The following is a 23,767-nucleotide window of genomic DNA, read 5'->3' as shown; positions in this document are numbered from 1 at the left end:
TGCACCTTCCTGGGACAGATTCACAAATGCCTGGCGTCTTTGCTAAACACTGTAGGCATTGTAAATATAACATTTTCTCACCAAGGACTAATGATGGAGCAGAGTCAAAGCTTCGCAAAAGCAACATATAGATTCTTTGATGCCAGAGTGTAGCTATGAATTTCACGCTTGTATATCAGTATTCGATCCCTCATCGTGGCAAGAAACCCTTGCATCGTATCCAAGCTTGAGAAAATCTGAATACAGACAGCGAAACGAGGGTACCAAAATGAAAGTTTCAAGTAGAGTAGAGAAGCCTCCTGGCGATTTATGTGGGCGGTCGAGCAGGCACAGTCCTGATCTACGTTGTACTTTACAGTGATTACATGAAAGGTTGCCGAGGTTGCCATCAGACCCGACGACTAGGCATTACACGAGGAGGGCGGCGAGGTGGGCAGGCTGGATAGGCTACAAGAGGAGGACAGCGAGGTGGTACTACACAGGCCTACATGTTCAATACGTTTCAGATGTAGGAAGATCAGCTGGCCGATAGGTAGTGGACATCAGTATATATAAAAGAATAAGGTAGGGCTGAGCTATAAAACCTTGAATTTGTATGTGCAGCCAATCATAAATTCAGGGTCACTACGCTCTTTAGTTAGACCGGCTGAGTCAGCCCGCTAGCCCTCCCGAGCTCCCTCATCAAAAATTTGTGTGTAGAAGTTTTACACTTTGAAGTACTCAGCTTGCGATACTTACAGTTACTTCATAATTCCTCAAATTGTAGAGCTCGCTTTGCGCTTTCTAACGCTGTAAAAATTATGAAGTTTGGCCTACTATTGATGGAGCGAAGTAGCATTTAAACATAGTCACACGAAACCCGTCCGGGACCGGATAATCCTTCCACCTGTTTGTGTAACCATTATTCTTCTACCTCTCTATCAATTCTACCAATTCCACCAATATGAACACAATCGTCCTCGGTACCCCTCGCGGAAACGTTACTAAACGCTTCAGGCACGTACACCCCTTTTGCCCGCCTCTTAGAGCCCCTACTGACGCCCCCAGGCCACCCCTCGGCGAATCCGCTACTGCTGGCAATCGAGGCCGCAAGCGACCTACTACTGCTCATAAACGCGTTGGAAGACCCTCAAAAAGAGCCCGAACGGATACGTCCTCCCCTACAGATTCCTCCCAAGCCAGCGGTAATGCCTTTCAACCCAGCGATGCTACCTCCCAAGACGCGTCTTCCTCCCCTACCCGTTCTTCATCACCCTATTTTAAAGCCTCTCAACGCGTGTTAGATCCTGAACATCGTCAAGAAGAAGCTCCTAAACGAGAGGAAGACGCTGTCGAAGACCCTCTATTGCGAGATTTACTAGCAGACTTCTTTGACAACAACTCTTTCGACAGTCTACGTCCTTTTAGCCCACCTTCCAGCCCTTATTTAGGTCCTACTCAGCCTCCAGCAAGGCTTACCAGCTACACCGCGCGTCACCCATATACCACAGAGCCTACACGGCATGATTTGGGTCCCATAAACCAGATTTACGACAGCTGCGATGCGGCGTCATAGAAAGATGAGACAGCCGGGTGGTACTGCGACAGCGGAAAGACTGAAGTCGATACACCTGAAACAGACATCGATCAAGAAGTGGACGATATAGAACAGGGCCATAAGGGCGTTGAAACGAGTACAAATGATTCGATCAACCCCAGCGAGCATGCCATTAATCAAATCCTCCATTCTTTGACGCCAGGGACCTTGAATTTCACTGATGATTGCAAAGAATTCCGCCGCTACAGCGTTCAGTACAATTGTAAGAATAGAAGTACTCGGAGCGAACTGATAGGCTCGCTTACATCGCTTGCCAGGCTGTAAGCTACGTAGCTAAGGCGAGTATCTAATATACTTAGCAAAGTCTTAAATACTTACAAATCCCCTTTCCCCTTCTTCTTTTTTTAGTTATTAATTCATCTAATAACTAATTTATTTATTCTATTAATTACGTATCTAGATCTTATAATTATATAGCTATTACGTAGTTCTATTAAAAGAGATCTTACTATCTTATAGTTCTAATAACTTTATTTATATAAAGTTATTTAGTTTAGCTATAGTAAGTAACTCGCGAGTTAATTCTATTAATTTATAAAGTAGAAACGTTCTATTATAATTAATTAGCGATATTTTTAACTTAGTAAATAACTTTTATTAGAATACGTCTACTATATAATTAAGCGATTATAATATTAATTCTAATATTTATAGAAATTCTAACTATACTATTAATAGAAATAATAATTATCGAAGCGTTATATCTAATAACTCTTTATCTATAGACGAAGATTCTCGCTTTATAGACTTAATTTAAGTTTAACGCTATCGACTTCTAGAGCTTAATATTAAGAAGTAGCTAGTTATTAAAAAACTTAAGCTAATTGAAATATAGAATATATAAGAATATCGCCGTAAGTATAGCGATAATTACTATCGTAATTCGAGTCGTAAGAAGATAAGTATTATTAAGATATCTAATACGTAATATCTTAATAACTATAACTCGATAGTTATATTTCTTTAAGACTACGACGATTTTATCGCCTCGATATCTTATATTAATTTTTATATGAATAAAGAAAAGACTCGCTAGGCTTTAGCTCTCTTAATGAATACTAAGAAGTAAATCTAAAGAAATATCAAGAATACGATATTATACGATATTAAGAAATCTATCTAGAAGAAATATAAGAGATAATATTTAAACTAAGTTTATAATCTAGCTATTAAGTCTTATAACGTAGAATATTAATTAGTTAAAGCGATTATAAGAGATACGTAATCGATAGTTAGCTTTAATAACTATCTTATTATATTTTAGTTATAATAAGAATACTATATAATTAATCTAGAATATATAAAAGGCCTATAAGATAGAGTAGTAGAGAAAATTCCTCTAAAAGCTATAAAGAAGGCTACTTAATCTATTATCTATATTATAATATTATAATAGTATTAAGATATAAAGTAAAGACTACGAAAAACGAAAGAGCTTTCTACTTTAAATAAGACTCGCTTTAATAATAAGATAAGTAATTAGAGAAGTAATAGTTAATAGTATACTAAGTTTAAAAGATAATATATAAAGAGTTAATAAGATTAAAAGAAAAGTTTATTCTTATTAACGTTATAAGGTTAAAAGTTTAAGCGAACTAAATTCGAAGATAGCGACTCTTATATTAAGTTAAAGATATCTCTTATTAAGATATAATACTATAATTATAAGTAGCTAAGATATTATAAAAATTTATCTAAATATTTAAATTACGTTATGAATAATAAAGTATATAATTATAGATCGAGTAAGGGAAAAAGTAAAGTCTAATACTTATCGCTATAGTATTAAGTATATTATTAATTAAGCGATAATCTCGCTCTCTATTATTAAGAGGTAAAATTATTATATTAAATAAAAAGCGTAAGATAACTATTCTAATAGATATCGATAGCGAGGAAATCTTTATATTATAATCTTTTATTAAAGAGACGTAGATTTCTAAATCTAAATACGCGTTAATAATAATATATACTATCGATAGTTATTAAATACTCTTATATAAGAAGTATAATCTAATCTTTAGTCTCGCGAATAGTTAAGAAAAAAGTAAAAGTAAATCTTAAAGGCGTATACTATAAATATATAAGAATATAATCTTATTCTTAATTTCCCTTAAATCTATAATATCGATTTAGATATTTATTAACGCGAGTAGTTTTAAATCTATCGCGATTTTTCTATAAGTAATAAAAAGTAAGTAGATATCGTAATAGTAAATATGAAGTAATTTACGTTATTAGTTAATATAGTAGTTATATATAATCTAAGATAAGCGTTTATCGTACTTCTATATTAGATTCTATTTAAAAGTAGTAAAGATAATTACGATAAAGCTATACGATATAATATTACGTAGTTAAATAACTCTAGTATATTTAAATAACTTAAGAATCTATTAGAAGTCTTTTAGAAGAGCTATCTAATAGTCTTAATATATATAATTAAATCGAATACTCTATCGATCTATAATCTAGAAAGCTATCTAGAAGTAATTCGATTTATAATATATTATATAACGAACTCGTAGTGATTAGAAACTATTTAGATATTATACTTAAGAGAAAGTAGATTTAACTCTTAATTAGTTAGATTAGCTCGCTAGTACTATTTATTAAAAAATTAAATAGCTCGCTATAACTATATATTAACTGTCGAGAATTTAATAAGATAATTATTAAGAATAATTACTCGTTATTACTACTCTTAGAGATCTTAAAAAGATTCATATATACGAAGTACTTTATTAAGATTAATATTCGTAATATATATTATAGAATACGAGTGCGAAAGAGAGGCTTGGCGGACATAGGTCTACTTCGCATGCCCCGGAGTTTTGGTGTTCCTTAGAGATTAGTTCTACTACCAAATATACTATTGAACCCCATAACGACACTACGTCTTTTGTAGCCTATGTCCGCTAGCTGACCGCCAGTGGACTACGCCCTCACAGTTCTAATCTCTCTACCTTTCAAAGGAAAAGGCCCATTGTCGTTACGATGTCGGGTTCACCTCTAGGCCGTGTGGTGGAAAACGAAGGTGACATCGAGAGCCGCCATGGCGCCGATGATGAGTTCGAGAATTTCTCACCAGTGGAAGACCTTACTGTGGAAGAACGTCTTGCAGTCGCCAGGGCCGAAAATCGTCGCCTGGAACAAGAACAAGAATTGGCTGCGTTGGAGGCCCGCAATCGCGAGCTTCGCAACGCCAGCTCACCGTCTACGGCCAGCGGGGGCCCACCTACGCCGGTCACTATCGCGCCTCTGGCGGATACACCAATCAAGGCGAAAACACTTCGCCCTGAAAGGATGCGTCCTTATAAGGGTGTTAGTGAGGGAGAGCACCTGCGCTGGTTCCGCGAAGTCGAAATCAAGTTCCTTATGAGTCCTGAGTATTTCACCACCAACCAATCAAGGATTGTCTATTGTATGCAATCCTTAGAAGGCGACCCCAATACCCAATGGTATGGATACTACCAAACCCATGGCCTGGGGGGTACGACTTTCGAATTCTTCAAGCAGTTCCTGCTTGATTTAGTGGCGGATCCAGTGAACCGCCGTCTCCTCGCCTACGAAAAGTGGGAGGAGGCCAAACAACGCTCCGATCAGAAGGTATCTGTTTTCAAGGCCTACCTGGAGGAGCTAGAGGCCCATATAACCCCATTTTCTGAGGAGCATCGGGCCAATTTCTTCTTGGCTAAGCTCAGACCAGAGCTTAAGAACAAGATCCTGAGTACTGGTAGTGTGCCGAAACAACGGGAAGAAATTCTTGCCCAGGCCATTATGCAGGAAAAGATTTTGGAACGCGTGCGCTCCGGCGGCGGTTCCCATTCGAAGTCTTCGGGGGGTCCGCTAAGGATAAGCCCCTGGAGGATCGAATTTCGAAGCCTAAATCGGCTCCAAACGGCGGCGCTCACGCAGCGCGCACCCAAGACGGTGGCGCAAAGCGCAAAGCCGAATCCTTTAACCCTGACCACAAGAAGGACAGTTGTTTCCATTGTGGTAAACAGGGTCATTGGACACCTGAGTGTCCAGACCTCGACAAACCGCCTGCAGCCCATGTCGGCGCAGTGTCGGCAAAAAAGATCAGGCCTCGCAACCGCCTCAGAAGCGAGGCAAGAACGACGATCAATAGAGGCAATCCCTTCTATCCTTACGAAGGGGTGGACAAAGCTTCAGGGTGAACAGAGGCAACTCGTTGCTCTGCTCGACACTGGAGCGCATGTTAATTTGATTTCGCAAAAGTTCGTGGTCCAATGGGACTTGGAACCTTGCGACGCCATCTTACCGCAACCGGAAGCGCTGAGCGGCCAAAGCATGTATTGCTATGGCGCGTATCAGCTGGACTACTGGTTAGTGGACAGCTGGGGTCAGGGTAGGAAGTGCAGCACACTCTTCTATGCCATTGACCAAAAAGGCCCTGATGTCGTGTTGGGTATGCCCGGGCTGAGTCAATTGCAAGTACTGCTGGACCCAGCGGCGGAGCAGTGGCGGTTCAAAGTCAACGCTGGCAAATTGCAGGTTGAAGAACCGGCCAAATTTACCCGAACCATCGAACAGGAGCCAAATGTGTTCGCAATCGTGTGCGCCGCGGTGGCGCGAAGCGAACCGGAAAACGGGCGTAGCCTGGAGCTCCCTCAGGAGTTGCTAGAGTTTGACGACGTTTTTTCCAACGAAAAAGCAGGGATCTTGCCTGCGCTCAAGCAGGGAGACCATGCCATTGAGATCGAGAGCGGTAAGGAGCCGCCATATGGCCCCTTATACAATCTATCTCAAACGGAGTTGGCGGAGCTGCGGCGCTATCTGGAGGACTCCCTTCAGAAAGGCTGGATCCGCCACTCGACTTCCTCAGCCGGAGCACCGATCCTTTTCGTTCCCAAAAAGGATGGGGGGCTCCGTCTTTGCGTTGATTATCGGGGCCTGAACGCGATGACTGTCAAAAATCGACACCCGCTACCCCTAATCACCGAGACTCTGGACCGCTTATGCGGGGCCAAAGTCTTTACGAAGCTGGACCTTAAGGATGCCTATCATCGGATCCGGATCAAAGAAGGCGACGAGTGGAAAACAGCGTTCCGCAGTCGCTACGGCCACTTCGAATATTTGGTTATGCCTTTTGGGCTCGCCAATGCACCGGCAACTTTTCAAGCGTACATCAACAGAGCCCTTGCGGGCCTGGTGGATGTGACGTGCGTGGTGTATTTGGATGACATTCTGATTTACAGTGCTGATCCAGCGGAGCATTGGCGGCACGTCAAGCAAGTGCTTGAGCGTCTGCGCCAGTTCCAACTGTACGCCAGCCTGAAGAAGTGTCAATTCTACACCGAACGGGTTGAGTTTCTAGGGTTCATCGTGTCCACCGAAGGTGTCGCAATGGACCAGGAACGTGTCGCTACCATTAAGGAGTGGCCAAAACCAAAAAGTTATCGGGATGTGCAAGTCTTTTTAGGCTTTGCCAATTTCTATCGGCGATTTATCTATGGCTATTCCAGCATAGCAGCGCCACTTACTGACTTGCTCAAAGGGAGCAAGGATGGCAAGAAACCTGGACCGCTAGAGTGGACAGACGACGCGGAGCTGGCGTTCCAGCAGCTCCGAAGCACTTTCGCAACCGCGCCGTTTCTGCGCCACTACGATCCAAATTTGAAGCTACGTCTTGAGACCGACGCTTCCAACTTCGGTATGGGGGCCATACTTTCGCAACCGGATGAGGATGGCCACTGGCGACCAGTGGCATTCTGGTCTAGGAAAATGATTCCTGCGGAGCAAAACTATGAGACCCATGACCAAGAGCTACTCGCCATCGTAGCGTCTATGAAGCAATGGCGTCACTACCTAGAAGGTAGTACGTTTTGCATTGAGGTCCTAACGGACCACAACAACCTCAAAGGCTTCATGAAGCAGAAGGAACTAAACTCCAGGCAAGCCCGTTGGGCGCTGAAGTTAGCTGCTTATGACTTTGAGATTTTTCATCGGGCAGGCAAACTAAACCCTGCCGACCCGCCATCGCGGCGCCCTGACTACGAGGGAACTTCGCCGTTGAATACCAAACTTTTGCCGACACTGCAGAACAAACTCGCACTTTGGACTAGCGGCGAGCAGTCGCAAAGGGGCAAGGAGGTTGCAGCGGCGATGGCGCCCGCATTCCGCATTGCCGGCGTCCAGGTGGTCATTCCTAGGAGGGAGCCTAAGGCCGTGCAAGAGACTGCTTATGACGCACCCCAAAGGCCAATGAAAACATTGATTCGAGACCTGCAAGCCCATGATGATTGGGTGAGCTCTTTTCGAACTGATGTCAATGAGCCAGCGGTCAAGCGTCGCGCACGCAGCCAAGCATGGGTCTTAGACTCCGAGGGACTGTTAAGACATAACAGTCGCCTTTACATCCCTAGGGATGAGGCCTTGAGGGAAGAGCTCATTAGCAAATGCCATGATGATCCGTTATCAGGACACTTTGGCGCTGCGAAGACGCATGAGCTGCTTGCCCGCAAATACCATTGGGACGGAAGCCTGAAGCAAGTCACCGACTATGTCAAGACATGTGACGTTTGCCAGCGGACCAAAGCTCCGCGGCATCGCCCATATGGCGAGTTGAGCTCGCTTCCCGTCGCCACCAAGCCATGGAAGGAAATTTCTATGGACTTCATCACCGGCTTGCCAGCGAGCAAGTACAAGGGCATCGTCTACGATGCTATCCTGGTTGTAGTGGATCGATTCACAAAAATGGTAAGGTACATTCCTGTATCTACCACAATCGATGCCGCTCAGCTGGCGGAAGTATTTCATTCCGAAATAGTATGCCGCTATGGCATGCCAAACGGTATTGTTAGTGACAGAGGCTCTGTATTTACCAGTAGCTTCTGGTCCGCCGTTTGCTTCCATTCCAAAATCAAGCGGCGCCTGAGCACCGCCTTTCACCCGCAAACCGACGGGCAGACTGAGCGGCAAAATCAGGTGCTAGAACACTTCTTGCGCGTGTTCGCTAACGATAAGCAAAACGTTTGGGCGAAACAACTGCCAATGGCAGAGTTCGCTTACATGAACAGTTGGCATTCCTCCATCGGAACGACACCGTTCTTCCTAATGTACGGATATCATCCTGAAATCCGTTGGGAGATCGAGGACGACTCCGCCGAGGGGGAGGTACCCGCTGCAAATGACAGGATAAAGAAGTTGCAAGCATTGAGGGATGAGACAGCAGAGCGCCTTCGCAGCGCGGTTGCGGCTCAGTCCAAGTACTACAACAAAACGCACCAGCCTCAAAGCTATAAGGTAGGCGATTTGGTGATGCTAGCGACTAAGAACCTGAAGCAGAAACGCCCAAGCAAGAAGTTGTCTCACAAATTCGTGGGACCATTTCGGATCACAGACAAGGTAGGGGCGCAGGCGTACCGCCTGCTTCTACCCTCGACGTATAGGATCCACAATACCTTTCATGTATCGTTGCTTGAGCCTTATCACCTTCGCGATTGCGGTGACGCAGCGGAAGCCTTCATGCAGGCCCCCGATCTTATCGATGACGATGAGCTTTGGGAGGTCGAAGAAATCATTGATAAGGTCAAGTACAAGAAAGGCGTCTGGTACAAAGTCAAATGGACTGGTTGGGGCGAAGAGTACAACCAATGGCTGCCAGATGACGAACTTACTGGTGCTAGCGAGCTAACCCAAGCCTACGAGCAGGCGGGCAGCAAGCGGAAGCACCAAGCAACAAACAATGAGTCTCTTGTTACTGAAGAGCTCGATCAACCACATGGATCAACGGCGAGCAAGCGGAGGCGACGAAATCAGACATGACCATCGACTAGGTCAGACACATTCCTAGGTGATGCTTATGCTACGCGCGCACTCCTCTACACTTGCTACTGTTGAGATGTGGGTTGATAAAATGATTGCATTGTTTGGCTATCTACTAAACTCTGCTATGGAGGGGGTTTGTCGCACCAGGGCACGTGCTGTTGATGTAGGCGTGTTTTTACCCAGGGCAGCCATTGAAGGACTGCCTGGGGACCCCACGCCAGCGCTGCTACTGAAAAAAGGTCGCCACTCAAGTGTCCTCCGCCATCTCAGCGTCAGATCCCGAGTCGAGTTCATCGACCCAGTTCTCTAACGAGGAGGTGGTTGAAGCATAGTCTTCGTGTTGGTACCCGTCGACGTCCGCCGTGTGCCGACGGAGGCTCTCGAGCTCCTCCTCCAGCAACTCGTTCATTCCCTCCAATTCCTCTATGCGCTCATGTGCCGCCACGAGCTGGCCTTGGAGATCTGCAATCATGGCAGGGGCGGCCGAAGCCGTCGCCACCGTGTGCCCCTGTGACTTGCGCCACTGGGTGATCTCCTTGCCGAGCTTAGCCCGTCGGCGAGACAGCTTCCGAGACCATCCAGCGCGGCGATGGCGCCGTATTGATTTCCTTACCTGCGCCTGAAGGTGCAGGGGGATTTCAACACAGCGGCCAATGCCGCGCCTTCCGGCCTTGCAGTTGTCGCAGGGGGGAGACTCACCTCGAACACATGAATCGTCGCCTCGGCAAAAGCAAGTCCTGCATGGTAAACCAGACACTAGGACTTGTTAGCAGATGCGCATGCGGAGCGATGGTGGCAGGAACAGTCAAGGGTTAGTAGTCGCGCCTGCGGGGCGACTGTGCACTTACTGTTGAAGTTGTTGTTGTTGTTGAAAAAGGGTACTGCAAAATTGTCAGCCTGCGCACCGACGCGATCGGTGACAGCAAGGTACTTACGACAAAGAGAAGCAGACTGCTGGTATGATGAGATGTACTACACTCACGTCAGCATCAATGCCGACGTTGTGGCGCCAGAGCAAGCACTCACAAGAGGGGCGTTAGGAGTTGCGAAGAACAAAAACAAACAATCCGGAAGGGGTTTTTGTATCCTCCACCGCAGCGCTACCACTAGCGGGTAGCACCCAGCAACGCAGGCAGCAGCGACGCGGTGATGTTTTGCTGCTGCCTACCAGGCCGCGTCGCCTAGCTACCGTTGTTGTTTCTACTGTTGTTGATCAACAATCGAGGACGTTGTCGCGGACGCGTCGCTCTACCGGTCACTCCCTTCGAATCCCCACAACAAAGGTTGTTGCTACGTTGCTTCGCTATGGACGCAATGCGCCATAGGAACGACGTTGCCTACAGGGAAACTCTTCTCCCTCCTTTTACCCACTGGGTTTTCGAGGTTTTGTCATGAGTTCCCAAATCTAATATTGTTCGCTGCAGGGGCTATTAACTAGCGCTGCAGGAACGCCGATGCTAAGCGCGTCGGCTTGCTACAGGTTGCCATTGATTGGCACCATGGAAGCGATGTTGTTCTCGAAGGTAGTACCAATGTTGTTGCACAACACATCAGTAACGCGCCTACGGCGCGTAAGGGTTGGTTCTACCGCGTCATCGGAACGACATCGCAACCTCAACAGATCGACTCTTTTCCCTTGTTTCCCTACTAGGGTTTGAAGGTTTTTTAATGAGCGTTCTATCTTTGCTTAGGCGCCTGGGGACCAGGGCCTAGGAGGGGAGGCAATTGTCAGGCCTGATGCGTCATGGGCCTTGGCGCTGCTTGCGCCAAGGCGCCGACATCGCATGTGCTACGTCAGGGTCCCTTTCAGGGTCCAGTTTCAATGACGTGCCCCGTATGCCTAGGGGCTTGGCGGACATAGGTCTACTTCGCATGCCCCGGAGTTTTGGTGTTCCTTAGAGATTAGTTCTACTACCAAATATACTATTGAACCCCATAACGACACTACGTCTTTTGTAGCCTATGTCCGCTAGCTGACCGCCAGTGGACTACGCCACCCTTTATTTTTATTTATTTTTTTATTATTATTTAATATTTATTATTTTTTATTTTTTTTTTTTTTTATTTTTTAATTTATATTAAAATTTAAAATTATTTTTTAATATATTATATATAAATATAATAAAAATATATATTTAAAAAATTTTTTTAAATTTTATTTTTTATTTTTTTTTTTTTTAAATATAAATTTATATAAAATTTTTATAAATTTTTTAAAATATATTAAAAAAATTTATAAAATATTTTTAAAAATTTTAAAATTAAAAAATTAAATAAAAATTTTTTTTTTTTTTTTAAAAAATAATAAAAATATAAAAAATAAAAAAAAATTTTTAAAAAAAATTTTTTTTAAAGTTTTTTTTAAAATATTAAAAAATTTATTTTAAAATTTTATTTTTTATAAAATAATTAAAATAATTATTAATTATTTTTATTTTTTTTTTTTTTTTTTTTTTTAAAATTAAAAATAAATTTTTTATTTTTATTTTTTTTTATTTTTTTAAATAAAAATAAAAAAATATTTTAAAATATAAATTTTTTTTTTTTATTTAAAAATAAATTTTTTTTTTTTTTTTTTTTTTTTTTTTTATATATTATTATTATATTAATAATTAAAAATTAAAATTTTTTTTATTTTAAAAAAAAATAAAAAAAAAAAAAAAAATTTTAAAAAGTAATAAATTAAAAAAGTTTAAAAAACTAAATATAATAATTAAAAAAATTAATAATATTTTCTTTTTTTTTATTAATTTAAAAATTAAATAATATAATAAAAAAATATAAAATAAATTAATTTAAAATAAAAAAATTAAAAATTTAAAAATATAAAAAAAAAATAAAAGTAATAATTATTAAAGGAAAGGAAAGAAGGGAAAAAAAAGCTAAAAAAAGTAATAGTATAGAAGTCTTAAAGGGCGAATAAGTTATAGTTAAAAGACTTAGCGAAAATAGCTAAAATATTTATAGGCCGATTTTAAAGTTACGCCGAAGTTCCTCGATATAATAAGTCGTTACGTATATTAGCTACGTACTCTAATATATATTAATAAGATTTATATCGATTTAGCGGCGAAGAATAGTATAAATATTCTCGTTAATGCGAGTTACTTAAAAGATATTACTTTAATAAATAGAGATCGAGTTTATTATATATATATATCTCTATAAGAATATCGTTCGCATTTACGCTAACGCGAGCTAGTAGAAAACGCGATATAAATCGTATAAGAGTTATATACGAGAGTATATACATAACGATAGTAAAAGGAAACTAGTATACGTTAGCGTAACCTCTTAGTTATTTAATATCTCTTTTATTTATAATTGATATTCGAAGTATAAATAAAGAGAGTAGTAATGAAAATAGCGACGAAAGTAGCGATGAAAGTAGCGACGAGAGAGGTTAATAGTCTTCTTAGTTAAGTATATCTTTAAAATAAATATAAATACTTATTAGTAACAGCGCGAGACGTAGGAATTACGACGGCTACGAGTATTTAATAATCTATAGAGCTATAAGAGCGAAGGTTTAATATTATTAACGATATATTAATATACTTCTTATACTATTTATAAAGTATTATAAAGTATTCTTCGAGATACTTATTATATATAAAGTTAATTTAAATAATTATAATCTTATTTAACTATTATCTTAATTAATATATATATTATACTATTACGATAATACGTAACTCGCTATCGCGATACTATAATAAGAATAAACGAAGATAAGATAGTAGATATAAAGAAGAATTAAGTACTTACTTATAATAGCGTTAACATTAATATTATTACTAAGAAGAATAAAAGTTAGATTAAAAGTAAGTCTTTTATACTTATTAGCGCGACTTTCAACGATTATTATAATAGAATTATTACGATTATAAAGTAATAATATAATAATAGCGTATAGTAATAATAATAATAGTATATCGTAATAGGATAATACTATATCTATATTCTATTAATTAAAATAATAATATATATAGCGATACTATCGCGATTTAGTATATAAATATAATAATATACTTAAGAAGACCTTAGAATATATAGTATAAATACGCTATTATAGTATACGTTAGTTTAGATTATATTTAAGCTAATAATAGATAGCGTAGATAATACTAGTAAGTTTATATATATTCAATTATAAGGCGTAATAATAATAAGATTTAGAAGTTAAATCTTCTAAGAGAGGATATAGTTATAAGAATAAAAGTACTCGAAGCGAATTAATAGACTCGCTTATATCGCTTATTAGACTATAAGCTATATAGCTAAGACGAGTATTTAATATACTTAATAAAGTCTTAAATACTTACGAGTTCTCTTTTCTCTTCTTCTTTCTTTAGTTATTAGTTTATCTAATAACTAATTTATCTATTCTATTAACTACGTATCTAGACCTCGTAATTACATAGCTACTACGCAGTTTTATTAAAAGAGACCTTATTATCTTATAATAATAATACGGCCTCTATAGCCTTATAGTAGATTACTATCAATTATTTAGTCGCCCCATACACGTATAAAATTCAGAAAGCGATTACTACTTATATGCCTGCCCTAACGCCTTTAGAGAGCGAAAAATCGATCTTTAGTTAAATCTACATTATGAATAATATTTAAGATTAGTTCATAATACGATATAACTTTCTCTCGATCGCGTTTTTTATATTAACTTTGCTAGGCATAGCTACTATAATCGTATTAATTAGACGCTTTATCGCAAAATAGCTATAATTCTTAGAAGTATTAATTTCTACATTAATGCTCTTAAATCGATATTCGATAAACTAAAGATTAATTTAAATATAAGAGACTATAAGCTATTTTATAAGAACTTATAATACTATAATTCACGTATCTATAATCGTTCTATTTTAGATAAGATCGCTATCGCCTAAAAGAGTGATATTAATAACTTACTAGATATATCTAAGACTAGAAATATATTAATAAAGACTCGAAGTAATAAGAGATTTAGTATTTCATATTAACATCTAGCCTATATACCTCTACGCTATTTTCTTATCTTCTTATTTAGCGAATAGTTATAATATAATAATATACTTTATATAGATAATATATTAGATAAAAGTCTTCTTACTTAGCGAAGTAGAAATAGCGAAATTATTTTACGAGTTAGAGTAACTACTAGTCGAGATAACTCTATATAAATAACGCTTACCTTATATTATAGATCTATATTATTTATTTCTTCTATTCTATCGATCGCTAACTTTTCATAGATATATAATATAGAGTTATTTTAGTAAGTTTAATCGTCTTCTTTACTACGATAGACTACTATAGTATTTTATCTACGATATCTATATAGCTATCGAAAGTAATAAACTTTATTAATTAAAGATAAATTAGAAGATTATTCGAGCTAATATCTATTAAGTAATCGTCGATATTTACGTTAATAGAGTTATTATAAATAATTAGACTAGTAAATAATATATCGTTCTTTCTTTCTTCTATTAAGAAGATCTACAATTTATAAAATAACTCTATTAGAATATTATTATCTTATTCACTAAGTTCGATTAACTAAATCTCTTTATAACTTTCACCTATAATTTAAAATAGATCGAGATTATCGAAAATCTTCTATTCGACGAATAAACTACTAATTAATCTAATTTAATTACTAGAGTATTTAGACTAAAGCTAAAAACCCTTATAAACGATATTCTAAAGAGAAAGATATTAGATATACTCTTATTCTTCTTACCCCTCATTATAGTATAATAGCTCTTCTTCTTTTCATTTAATAGAGTAATTTCTTAGGCGATATATTAGTTAAACGATTAGTATAGGTAATAATCTCTAGAAGTACTTCTAATATAATTTAGCCCTCTATACGCCGTAATTTCTACCGATTAGCCCTACGATATCGTCTAAAAAATTTCTTCACCCTTATAAGAGCGAAGCACGGTCGGTTAAAATGTCGATTAGCTCTAATTCTAACTAACTTTACGAGCAATAGATCGAGTTCCCGCCTATGCCTATATCATAGAATTTCAAAAATAAGGCCTATCACATATCCACATCCTTATTATATTATATTCTAAAGACTGATTCTTTAGCGTCGCTAAGATAGATATCGCTATTAATACTAAAATCTCTAATTAAAGTCTATTTCTTAATCTCTATATAATCGTTACTAGATATATACTTTATAGAAACTATAGCTAGTATACTATTAATAGAATAGATACTATTTTATCTTATTAGAACTTAGATAAGAATATATATAGCAAGCGATTTCCGAAGGACTTTAGCGATTATATCGTCTTTAAATTAGACTTCGAATATCTTATATATCGTCGATGTAAGCCTGCTAAGATATTAGATAATAAATTTAAGTAGAATTACTAGATAATACTCTATAGTCTCTATTTATTAACTAAATATAACGCTTATATTAATATAGAGATTTACGTTAATATTAAAGTCTATAAATATATTTTTAAATATATTTATAAGGGTAATAACTAAGTTAGTTTTCGAATAAAGTGTAAAAGTAATATAGATTAGAACGATATAGGCTTAAATTAGATAGACGAGATTTAAGAATATTAAGATATATAGTAGATAGACTCTATAAAAGTCTATTAGAGGATTTTTAACTTCAAATTATATAATTATAATTCTTCTATTAAACGATTATTTATTTATCTTTTAAATTAATATAACGTAATATTTAATAATAATAATAATTTAAATTAGATAATCGATATTATAAATAAACGCTAGATTAAATTAATAGTCTTCTTTTAGCTAAATTAATAATATTAGTAGCGAAGACGAGTAAAAGATCTCTTCTATATCGATCTACCGAATTAATATATCTAGAAAAAAAATAAGCGAGATATATTTAAATAAAGTTTACGTTAGAGGCGTAGGGGTATTATTATAAGAATATACTACATTAATTTAAACGCTAGAAAGCTCTTCTATCTACGATATCTCCTTCTAAATATACTAAATTCTATATTCTTCGAAGACTTATATATAATAAATAATAATATTCTTTCTTTCTACTATAATATCTATATAGCGAGAGACTTACTTTACGATAACGCTGAATAAGATTAAATATTAGATAAAGTAGCGACCTAATAGAAAGAGTACTACTTACGAGATCTCTTTATAATAATTCTACTATAATATAAGTCTAATAATTCTCTAAATCTATAAAATAATTATAAAATAAGATATATAGATAATTTCTTCTTTATTAAATAGAAAAACTTTAAGCGTAGTATAAATAGCTTACCGCGCTAACGGTAGTATTAAAATATTACGACTTTTTTTAATATAATATTTCTTTTTTTATATATTAAAACTTTTCGCGTTAGGTATATTTTTTCTTAGTAATTTCTTTTACGAGTTAAAGTATCTTAAGCTATAGAATAAGAAGATTTCCGCGCTAACGATAGTTTTAAAATATCGCGACTTTTTTTAATATAGTATTCTTTTTTTAGCCATTAAAACTTTTCGCGCTAGGCGTATTTTTTCTTTTTTTACTCGTAAATAATTTAATTCTTCTCTCGTACTTTATATATATTTCTTAACTAATACATATTTTTCTTTATTTAGATTATCTAATAATCTTATTTATATCCTTTAAACTTAATATTATATTCTTTCTCTATCGAATAATACGTAAAATAAATAGATCGTCGCCGAAGACTTCTATCTTTATTTAATATAAATCCGCTTAGAGAAAAATAACACTAGCTCTATAAAGGATATTAGTCTTACTATCGACTTTAATCTATTTATAATTTAGCGAGACTACGAATAGTATTATATTAACGATTAAAATTAACTTCTACGCGAAGTATATAGCTATTAAATTAATATCTAAGATTAGATATAGGCGAGTTTTAATAATAATTAAATTACTATAGCTAACGCTATTTAGAACGCGATCTCTTATTCTAATAATTAACTCTTCTTTCTTAATAGTTATAGAGGTATTAATAAGATTATACTTTAGAATATTATATTGCGAAGAGTATAAAATAACTCTAAGATAGCTATTACTATAGCTTTATCTAATATCGCCTCTATTCTCCTTTAAGATAGTCTTATCGCTTATTCTCGCTTTAAGATTTTTTTTAATACTACTACTTAGTTTAATTACGATATATCGATAAAGTCTAATTTAGCTTAATTATTAAAGGCGATTAAGCTTATTTTCTAGAACGAGATCTTTATATAAAATCGCTACGATATCGAGGCCGTCGATTATATACTTTAAGATATTTAAAAAAATCTTACTTCTTTTAATAGTATAGTTATATACTTCTATAGTAACTTTTATTAAATTCTTTTAATTATTAAGAGTGCTAAGTTAAATTATATCGCTCGAACTACGTTAAAGACGTTCTATCTTTAAAACTATATTTAAATCCTTAGGCTAATAAAAAATATAAGACTTCGAAACTCTAATCTAACTAATTAAGGTTGAATTAATATAGAGGAATTTATTTAAAGACTATTAAATATAGGTAATAATATCTTAATAAGCTTCGAAGAATAAAAAGCGATTAATTAATCTATCGAGTAATTATTAGATAACTTCAGCACTTAGCTAATTAATACTATTTATAATAATCTTAGCCTATATTAGATAGCTAATTTCTATATATTTAAGACGATCCTTTATATTCTTAATAAGAATATCGTCTAATTTAATAGTTAAGTTCTTAATAAGTTTTCTAAGATTAAGATTATTTATAATAATAAGAATTAAGTTATTAATAAGAAAGATAGCTTTCTTCTATCTACTAAAATAATAAATACCTTTAAATTAACCTCGCTTTCACTCTATTACTTAAAGTTAAAATAGAATTATATAATAATACTATTAAGGAATTTAGAGTAGCGTATAAATCTATATAATAGAATACGTCTATAAATTAAGTATATTAAATCTAAGATACTCGATTATTATATTCTTAAGGGCGAATATAATAATAAATAATACTATATATTACGTATTCCTCTAGCTTCGCCTAATTTAAATAATCTATATACTTTCTTTCGACGTATCTAATTTCTAATTCGATTAATCTTCAATATAACGATTAATAAGTTCTAGAACTAATTATTATAGCAGATTAGCCTATATCTATATTTCGAGATCTTTATTTATAATTAATTATATATAGTTCTAAGTCGAGTTATTAATAAGGCTAGTCTATTAATTATAACTCTAAGTAATCTATTAAAAAGATAACTTACTCGGCCGACGAGGTATATTAAAAATAAGATTATTAAGTAAATATTACTTTCTTAAATAAAGACGTAATTAGTTAACGATCTATAGTAATAAAAATAAGCTATTTATCATATAGAAAGTAAGTAGAGTTTAATTTAACTTAGAGTTAAGGCTTTTATCTTCTTTATTAATTTTATAGTAGTAAAAGTAGATTAAAAACGCATAGCAGGGTTCAAGGCGGCTGTCACTGGCGAGCCCGGGCCGCCAGATTGGCCGGTGACGTGCATGTGTAGCGCGCATACTCGGCACTCATGCAAACATCTTGAGCAACATGCAGTAATGGCTAATCATGTACAATAACAACTGAAAGGTCGGCGTTTCTAAGGATTTGGGTCATCGGCAGCAGTCATGGTCAGAATTCCTGTACTCGGGAGGCTCTTCTGGTACGTCCTACTTTACTGTCTCCTCCCAACCCGCCACTGACAAAGTCATGCAGGCGAGAATACATTGCTCTTGCAGGATCTCTTATTCTGATATTCCTAGAGGGCTGGATAAGGGTTATTACACTTGGGCTTCGTAAGGTCCTCAGGCGAGCTCTCTTGTGCAGCTTCCTGACTTCTTTCAGCCCAACCAATCATTCGATTCTGCTACAACAGATCCAAGAATCTCTTCAATGTTTTCTCCTCCGCACAAGGCAGTCAATCAAGATCAAAACCAAAATCAATAATTAGATCGGTCGCGGGCGCTTCAGATTTTGTGGATTTATGTGCTCTATTTGGCTACTACGCAGAAGAGCATGTTGTGCAGACAGGAGATGGATACTTGCTTGGGGTACATCGTCTCTGTTTGAAGAAGCAGGGTGAAGATGGCATGAGGGTCAACGCGGGTCGTGGCAGTTTGCAGAAGAAAGTTGTGTATTTGCATCATGGCCTGCTCATGAACAGCGAGGTATGGGTATCTCTGACCGAGAAGGAGAGATGTTTGCCCTTCATGCTAGTCGAGAGGGGCTATGATGTCTGGGTAAGTTCATATAGTCTACGGTTCATGTAACTCAAGACTGACGTGCCTAGCTGGGGAACAATCGCGGCAATAAATACTCGAAGAAGTCCGTTCGCTTTTCCCCAGCTTCCAGCGAGTTCTGGGACTTTTCCATGGACCAATTTGCCTTCCATGATATCCCAGACAGCATCGATTATATTCTCGCAACCACGTCGCAGTCATCCCTATCTTATGTTGGCTTCTCTCAGGGCACCGCTCAGGCCTTTGCGACGCTGTCCATCCATCCTACCCTCAATGACAAGGTGGACGTCTTCATTGCTTTAGCCCCGGCCATGTCACCTGCCGGTCTACGGAACGGAGTCGTCGATGCTTTGGTCAGAGCTTCTCCCGAGGTCCTTTTCTTAGCATTCGGACGCCGGAGCATACTCAGCTCTGCAACCATGTGGCAGTCTATCTTGTACCCGCCGATATTTGTTCGCATCATTGACATGTCGCTCTCATTTCTCTTTGATTGGTCAAGCAAGAATATCAGTATCGACCAAAAGCTCGCTGCATACCCCCACTTGTACTCCTTCACAAGCACAAAGAGCGTGGTACATTGGTTCCAAATAATACGAAACAAGAGCTTCCAGATGTTTGATGATGATGTCCAAGCGCCATTGAGCCTTGGAGCGAGTGACAGGTATTACAGAGTGGCGAAATTTCCGACAAGAAACATCAAGACGCCGATCGTGCTGGTTTACGGTGGCAGTGATAGTCTAGTTGATATCAGGGTCATGCTCAAAGAGCTTCCCAGGCATACAGTCGCGAAAGAAATACCCCACTTCGAGCATCTTGACTTCCTATGGGGACAGGAAGTTGAGACATTGGTTTTTCCCCATGTATTCGAGGCTTTGTCAGAATATGCCGGTCGAGATCATTTGAAGTCTCCAGGGCTTACATACAAGAGTACTGGGAATAGGCATCTTGCAGTCAATGGATCCTCAAGCTACCCAGAGGATGACGGCGACATGAGTGACAGTAATCTGGAGACAAACAAGGGTTCAGCTCGACACTATATGCCCTTGCCGAAAGCATCCCCACGACGCTTCTCTCCTACCACATCTCGAAGTCGGAAATATGCCTCACCGCCTTCTTCGTCCTCAACAGAGCAGACGTCGGCGTCAATGGATGGCGCGAGCGATCGGAGAACTGCGGCACAATCCAAGAGTCGTGGCTCAATACTGGGCAACAGCATCAAGCACACAGGAAAAAGGAGCGGTAGCGTGTCAAGTACGAGAAGTGTCGACAGCACTAAAAGGTTTGGCGAAGGCGGCATAAGTATTGGCGCGAGCAAAGCTACGACTGGTTTTAGTACTTAGCCTGCCATCGTAAGTGGTGAGAAGTCATCTGAGAACCGATCTATGGTCATGTTCCAAAGAATTCAGCCAACGATGTTAGTTGGACCGAATGGATGACACTGCGCTGCTGGTTTCAAATAATGGGAGATGCCCGGACTCCTTCCAACAAAGCAACAGTCAAGGGTTGAACCGCAAGCATATATTGTTACCGCTCGTACTGCTTATGATCATTTCCATGCGAATCTAGATCCCAGGTCAAGCCTGACGCGACGAATGCCTCACGCTTGAGGAGCTTGCATCTGCAACTTGAATTCGGACTTCGCCATATCAGGGTGTGCGGATCAACTCAGAAGGCTACAGATCCCAGGTTGCTCATTTTTTTCGCTGAAGCACTAGGCACGATTTTTCGCGCCTATCAATCGGATACCGTCAGGCAAAATGAACAGCGCCTTGGACTCTTGATAGTGTCAACCTCAATACTTCAGGAAATAACGCTGGCAGAGTTTTAGTCAGGTCATGGAGAATAATGAGGAAAAGGAATTCTCTTTCAGCCGCGAAGTGTTCTTAAGCCATGGAAAGACCCAAGCTACGATACGGAGGCTCTGAAACGTCCGTCAACTCAGGTTCAGCAACACATCGATCATGAGCCTCTCGAGTCTGTGGCTCGAGACATGGGTGTTGGTGGACTTCGCACATACGTTGACGGCTTTCATTTCGAGTGACGGCAAAATACTTGTGGACGCTGGCTGGACGATTCTGAGGGCATTTGTACTTTAAGAGGAAGTTGGATTTGGCGAAGAGTCGGAAGTTGAGGATACTGATAAGATTACGGCCATGACGGTCAAGGAGCTGAAACATTGAAGGCCAGGCCGAAGACCAAGCCAACTTTTCTCGCTGGAGCGTGTTTTGCAACACTGTGTTCCTTTCTGTTTCAAGTCTACGTAATCAGGACTACCTTTTGCCACTCACTGCTGAAGCAAGCAAAGTAGCAATTCCAGTAGTAGCCTGGAGATGGGAGAAGAGTAATGTTGATAAAGTAGGGTTCAGGATCAGGAAGCGTCACCCAAGAGCTGTCTAAGTAAAAATTTAGTTTTAGTTCATCGGCCAACCAATTCTCCGACATGCTCTTTACTCTAAAATAAACTTTAATCTTTTACCTCGGTTCGGTTCCCATAAACTGATTTGCTGATTTGGCTAATTGCTGTGCACATCACCACACCTCGGCACCAAGGGCAAGATAGAGTGGTCATAGTCCGTCATGTACATGTACGTCATCCCTGCACCACCAGCACCCGTCGCTTCCATATCCGAAGTGATGGACGATTGGTCAATGGCGCCGTAACTGTCTCACGGTGTAGCCGAGCCTTGCAAGCGACTTCAAGAACCTCATGGGCCATGATTTATCTATCGCTGCTCCTCACTCACTTTCCCTCCCCCCCTTCTCCCCGCTCTCCCTCAAAATCTTTTCCCTTCTCCAAGTCCAATGATTTCTCAACACTGAACCAGTCCTGCTGCTCATGCCCGCAATTCTCCCTTGATCTTTGCCTTCAGCGGCTTGCTTCCAAGTTGTCAGCCGCATCGACATCGGGTGGTAGTTCGTCAGCCTCGTGTCGATTTGACTCTCATCCAGTCAAAAAAAATAGAAATAAAAAAAAATAAAAATAGTCATGCATGCCCTCGACCTTCTATACCGGCGTGACGACAAGCAGCTGGCCGCGTACAGAGCTGCCTGTACACTGAAAACATGCCCCATCAAGGAGTCCTACTATGCATACCGCCCATCGCTCTCCACCAACGCTGCTTTCCTCGCCCTCTTCTCCTTCTCACTATGCTGTTTCATTCTGCAAGCAGCCCTCTCGCGGCGCTTCGTCGGCTTCACAATTGCTATGGTCAGCGGGTGCATCCTTGAAGTGCTGGGCTACACTGGCAGAATAATGAGCTGGTATAATCCCTTCAATCAGGTATGTCTACATCCCTTAGCTTGCAATTGCCGACGACACCATCCACCTGTGCTGACGCCAGCTGCAGAACGGTTTCCTGATGCAAATCGTTTGCCTAACCATCGCCCCTGCCTTCTTGGCAGCAGGAATCTACCTCACTCTCTCGCGCATCGTCATTACCTTCGGCCCCGAAAACTCACACATCAAACCTCTCTCTTACCCACGCATCTTCATCCCTTGCGACGTCATCTCTCTTCTGCTCCAAGCGATCGGTGGCGGCATGGCATCGGTGGCCAGTCATCAGGACAAGAGCCCCAATACCGGCGATCACATCATGGTTGCGGGATTGGCGTTTCAGGTCGTCACGTTGCTGATGTTTCAGCTGCTGTGTTTGGATTTCATGATCAAGACGTTGAGGAGGATGAGGACTATGGGCGAGGCGGCGTTGGATCCGAAGCACGCGGTCTTGAGAGGCAGTACCAAGTTTCGAGCCTTTCTGGTCGCGCTGGGGCTAGCGACATTCTGCATCTTCATAAGATCGATTTACCGGGTTGCTGAATTGAGCGAGGGGTGGACGGGTGCTTTGATCGAAAATCAACATCTTTTCATCGGGTTTGAAGGGGCGATGGTTGTCGTGGCGGTTTTGGTTTTGAATATATTCCACCCGGGATACTGCTTCAGGGAAGGGTATGTGCAGAAGAAGTACAAGAACCTCTTCCGGAAGAAGGAAAGGAGGAGGAGGAGGAGGAGTGCGGACGTTCGAGATGAGAAGGCCAGTCCGGTTCGAGATGGGTCGTCTGGAGCAGCCACGCCTGTTCAGGAGGTCGCCGAGAAGGGGATCTGACACCAA

The 23,767-nt window shown here is 38.9% G+C and overlaps 4 protein-coding genes across 4 annotated transcripts; 3 read left to right on the top strand and 1 right to left on the bottom strand.

Moving 5' to 3' along the window:
- Positions 1-943: 943 nt before the first annotated feature.
- Positions 944-1,555, top strand: HO173_002137 (uncharacterized protein; the record flags this gene model as incomplete). The annotated part of the gene is made up of 1 exon (XM_037304072.1): positions 944-1,555. The coding sequence occupies one exon, from the start codon at positions 944-946 to the stop codon at positions 1,553-1,555; it is 612 nt and encodes a 203-aa protein (XP_037168867.1).
- An 8,083-nt stretch (positions 1,556-9,638) lies between these two features.
- Positions 9,639-10,714, bottom strand: HO173_002136 (uncharacterized protein; the record flags this gene model as incomplete). Its single annotated transcript, XM_037304071.1, has 5 exons — positions 9,639-10,010; positions 10,091-10,147; positions 10,240-10,272; positions 10,327-10,363; positions 10,686-10,714. The coding sequence occupies 5 exons, from the start codon at positions 10,712-10,714 to the stop codon at positions 9,639-9,641; spliced, it is 528 nt and encodes a 175-aa protein (XP_037168866.1).
- Positions 10,715-19,046: 8,332 nt separating this feature from the next.
- On the top strand, positions 19,047-20,998 carry HO173_002135 (uncharacterized protein; the record flags this gene model as incomplete). Its single annotated transcript, XM_037304070.1, has 4 exons — positions 19,047-19,081; positions 19,135-19,214; positions 19,264-19,658; positions 19,709-20,998. The coding sequence occupies 4 exons, from the start codon at positions 19,047-19,049 to the stop codon at positions 20,996-20,998; spliced, it is 1,800 nt and encodes a 599-aa protein (XP_037168865.1).
- A 1,646-nt stretch (positions 20,999-22,644) lies between these two features.
- Positions 22,645-23,761, top strand: HO173_002134 (uncharacterized protein; the record flags this gene model as incomplete). The annotated part of the gene is made up of 2 exons (XM_037304069.1): positions 22,645-22,938; positions 23,006-23,761. 2 exons carry the CDS (start codon positions 22,645-22,647, stop codon positions 23,759-23,761), a joined length of 1,050 nt encoding a protein of 349 aa, XP_037168864.1.
- Positions 23,762-23,767: the final 6 nt, after the last annotated feature.

Source organism: Letharia columbiana (assembly GCF_014066305.1).
Source record: "Letharia columbiana isolate WasteWater2 chromosome Unknown Sc0000004_s0, whole genome shotgun sequence".
Taxonomy (NCBI): domain Eukaryota; kingdom Fungi; phylum Ascomycota; class Lecanoromycetes; order Lecanorales; family Parmeliaceae; genus Letharia; species Letharia columbiana.
This window is presented reverse-complemented; position numbering and strand designations above follow the sequence as displayed.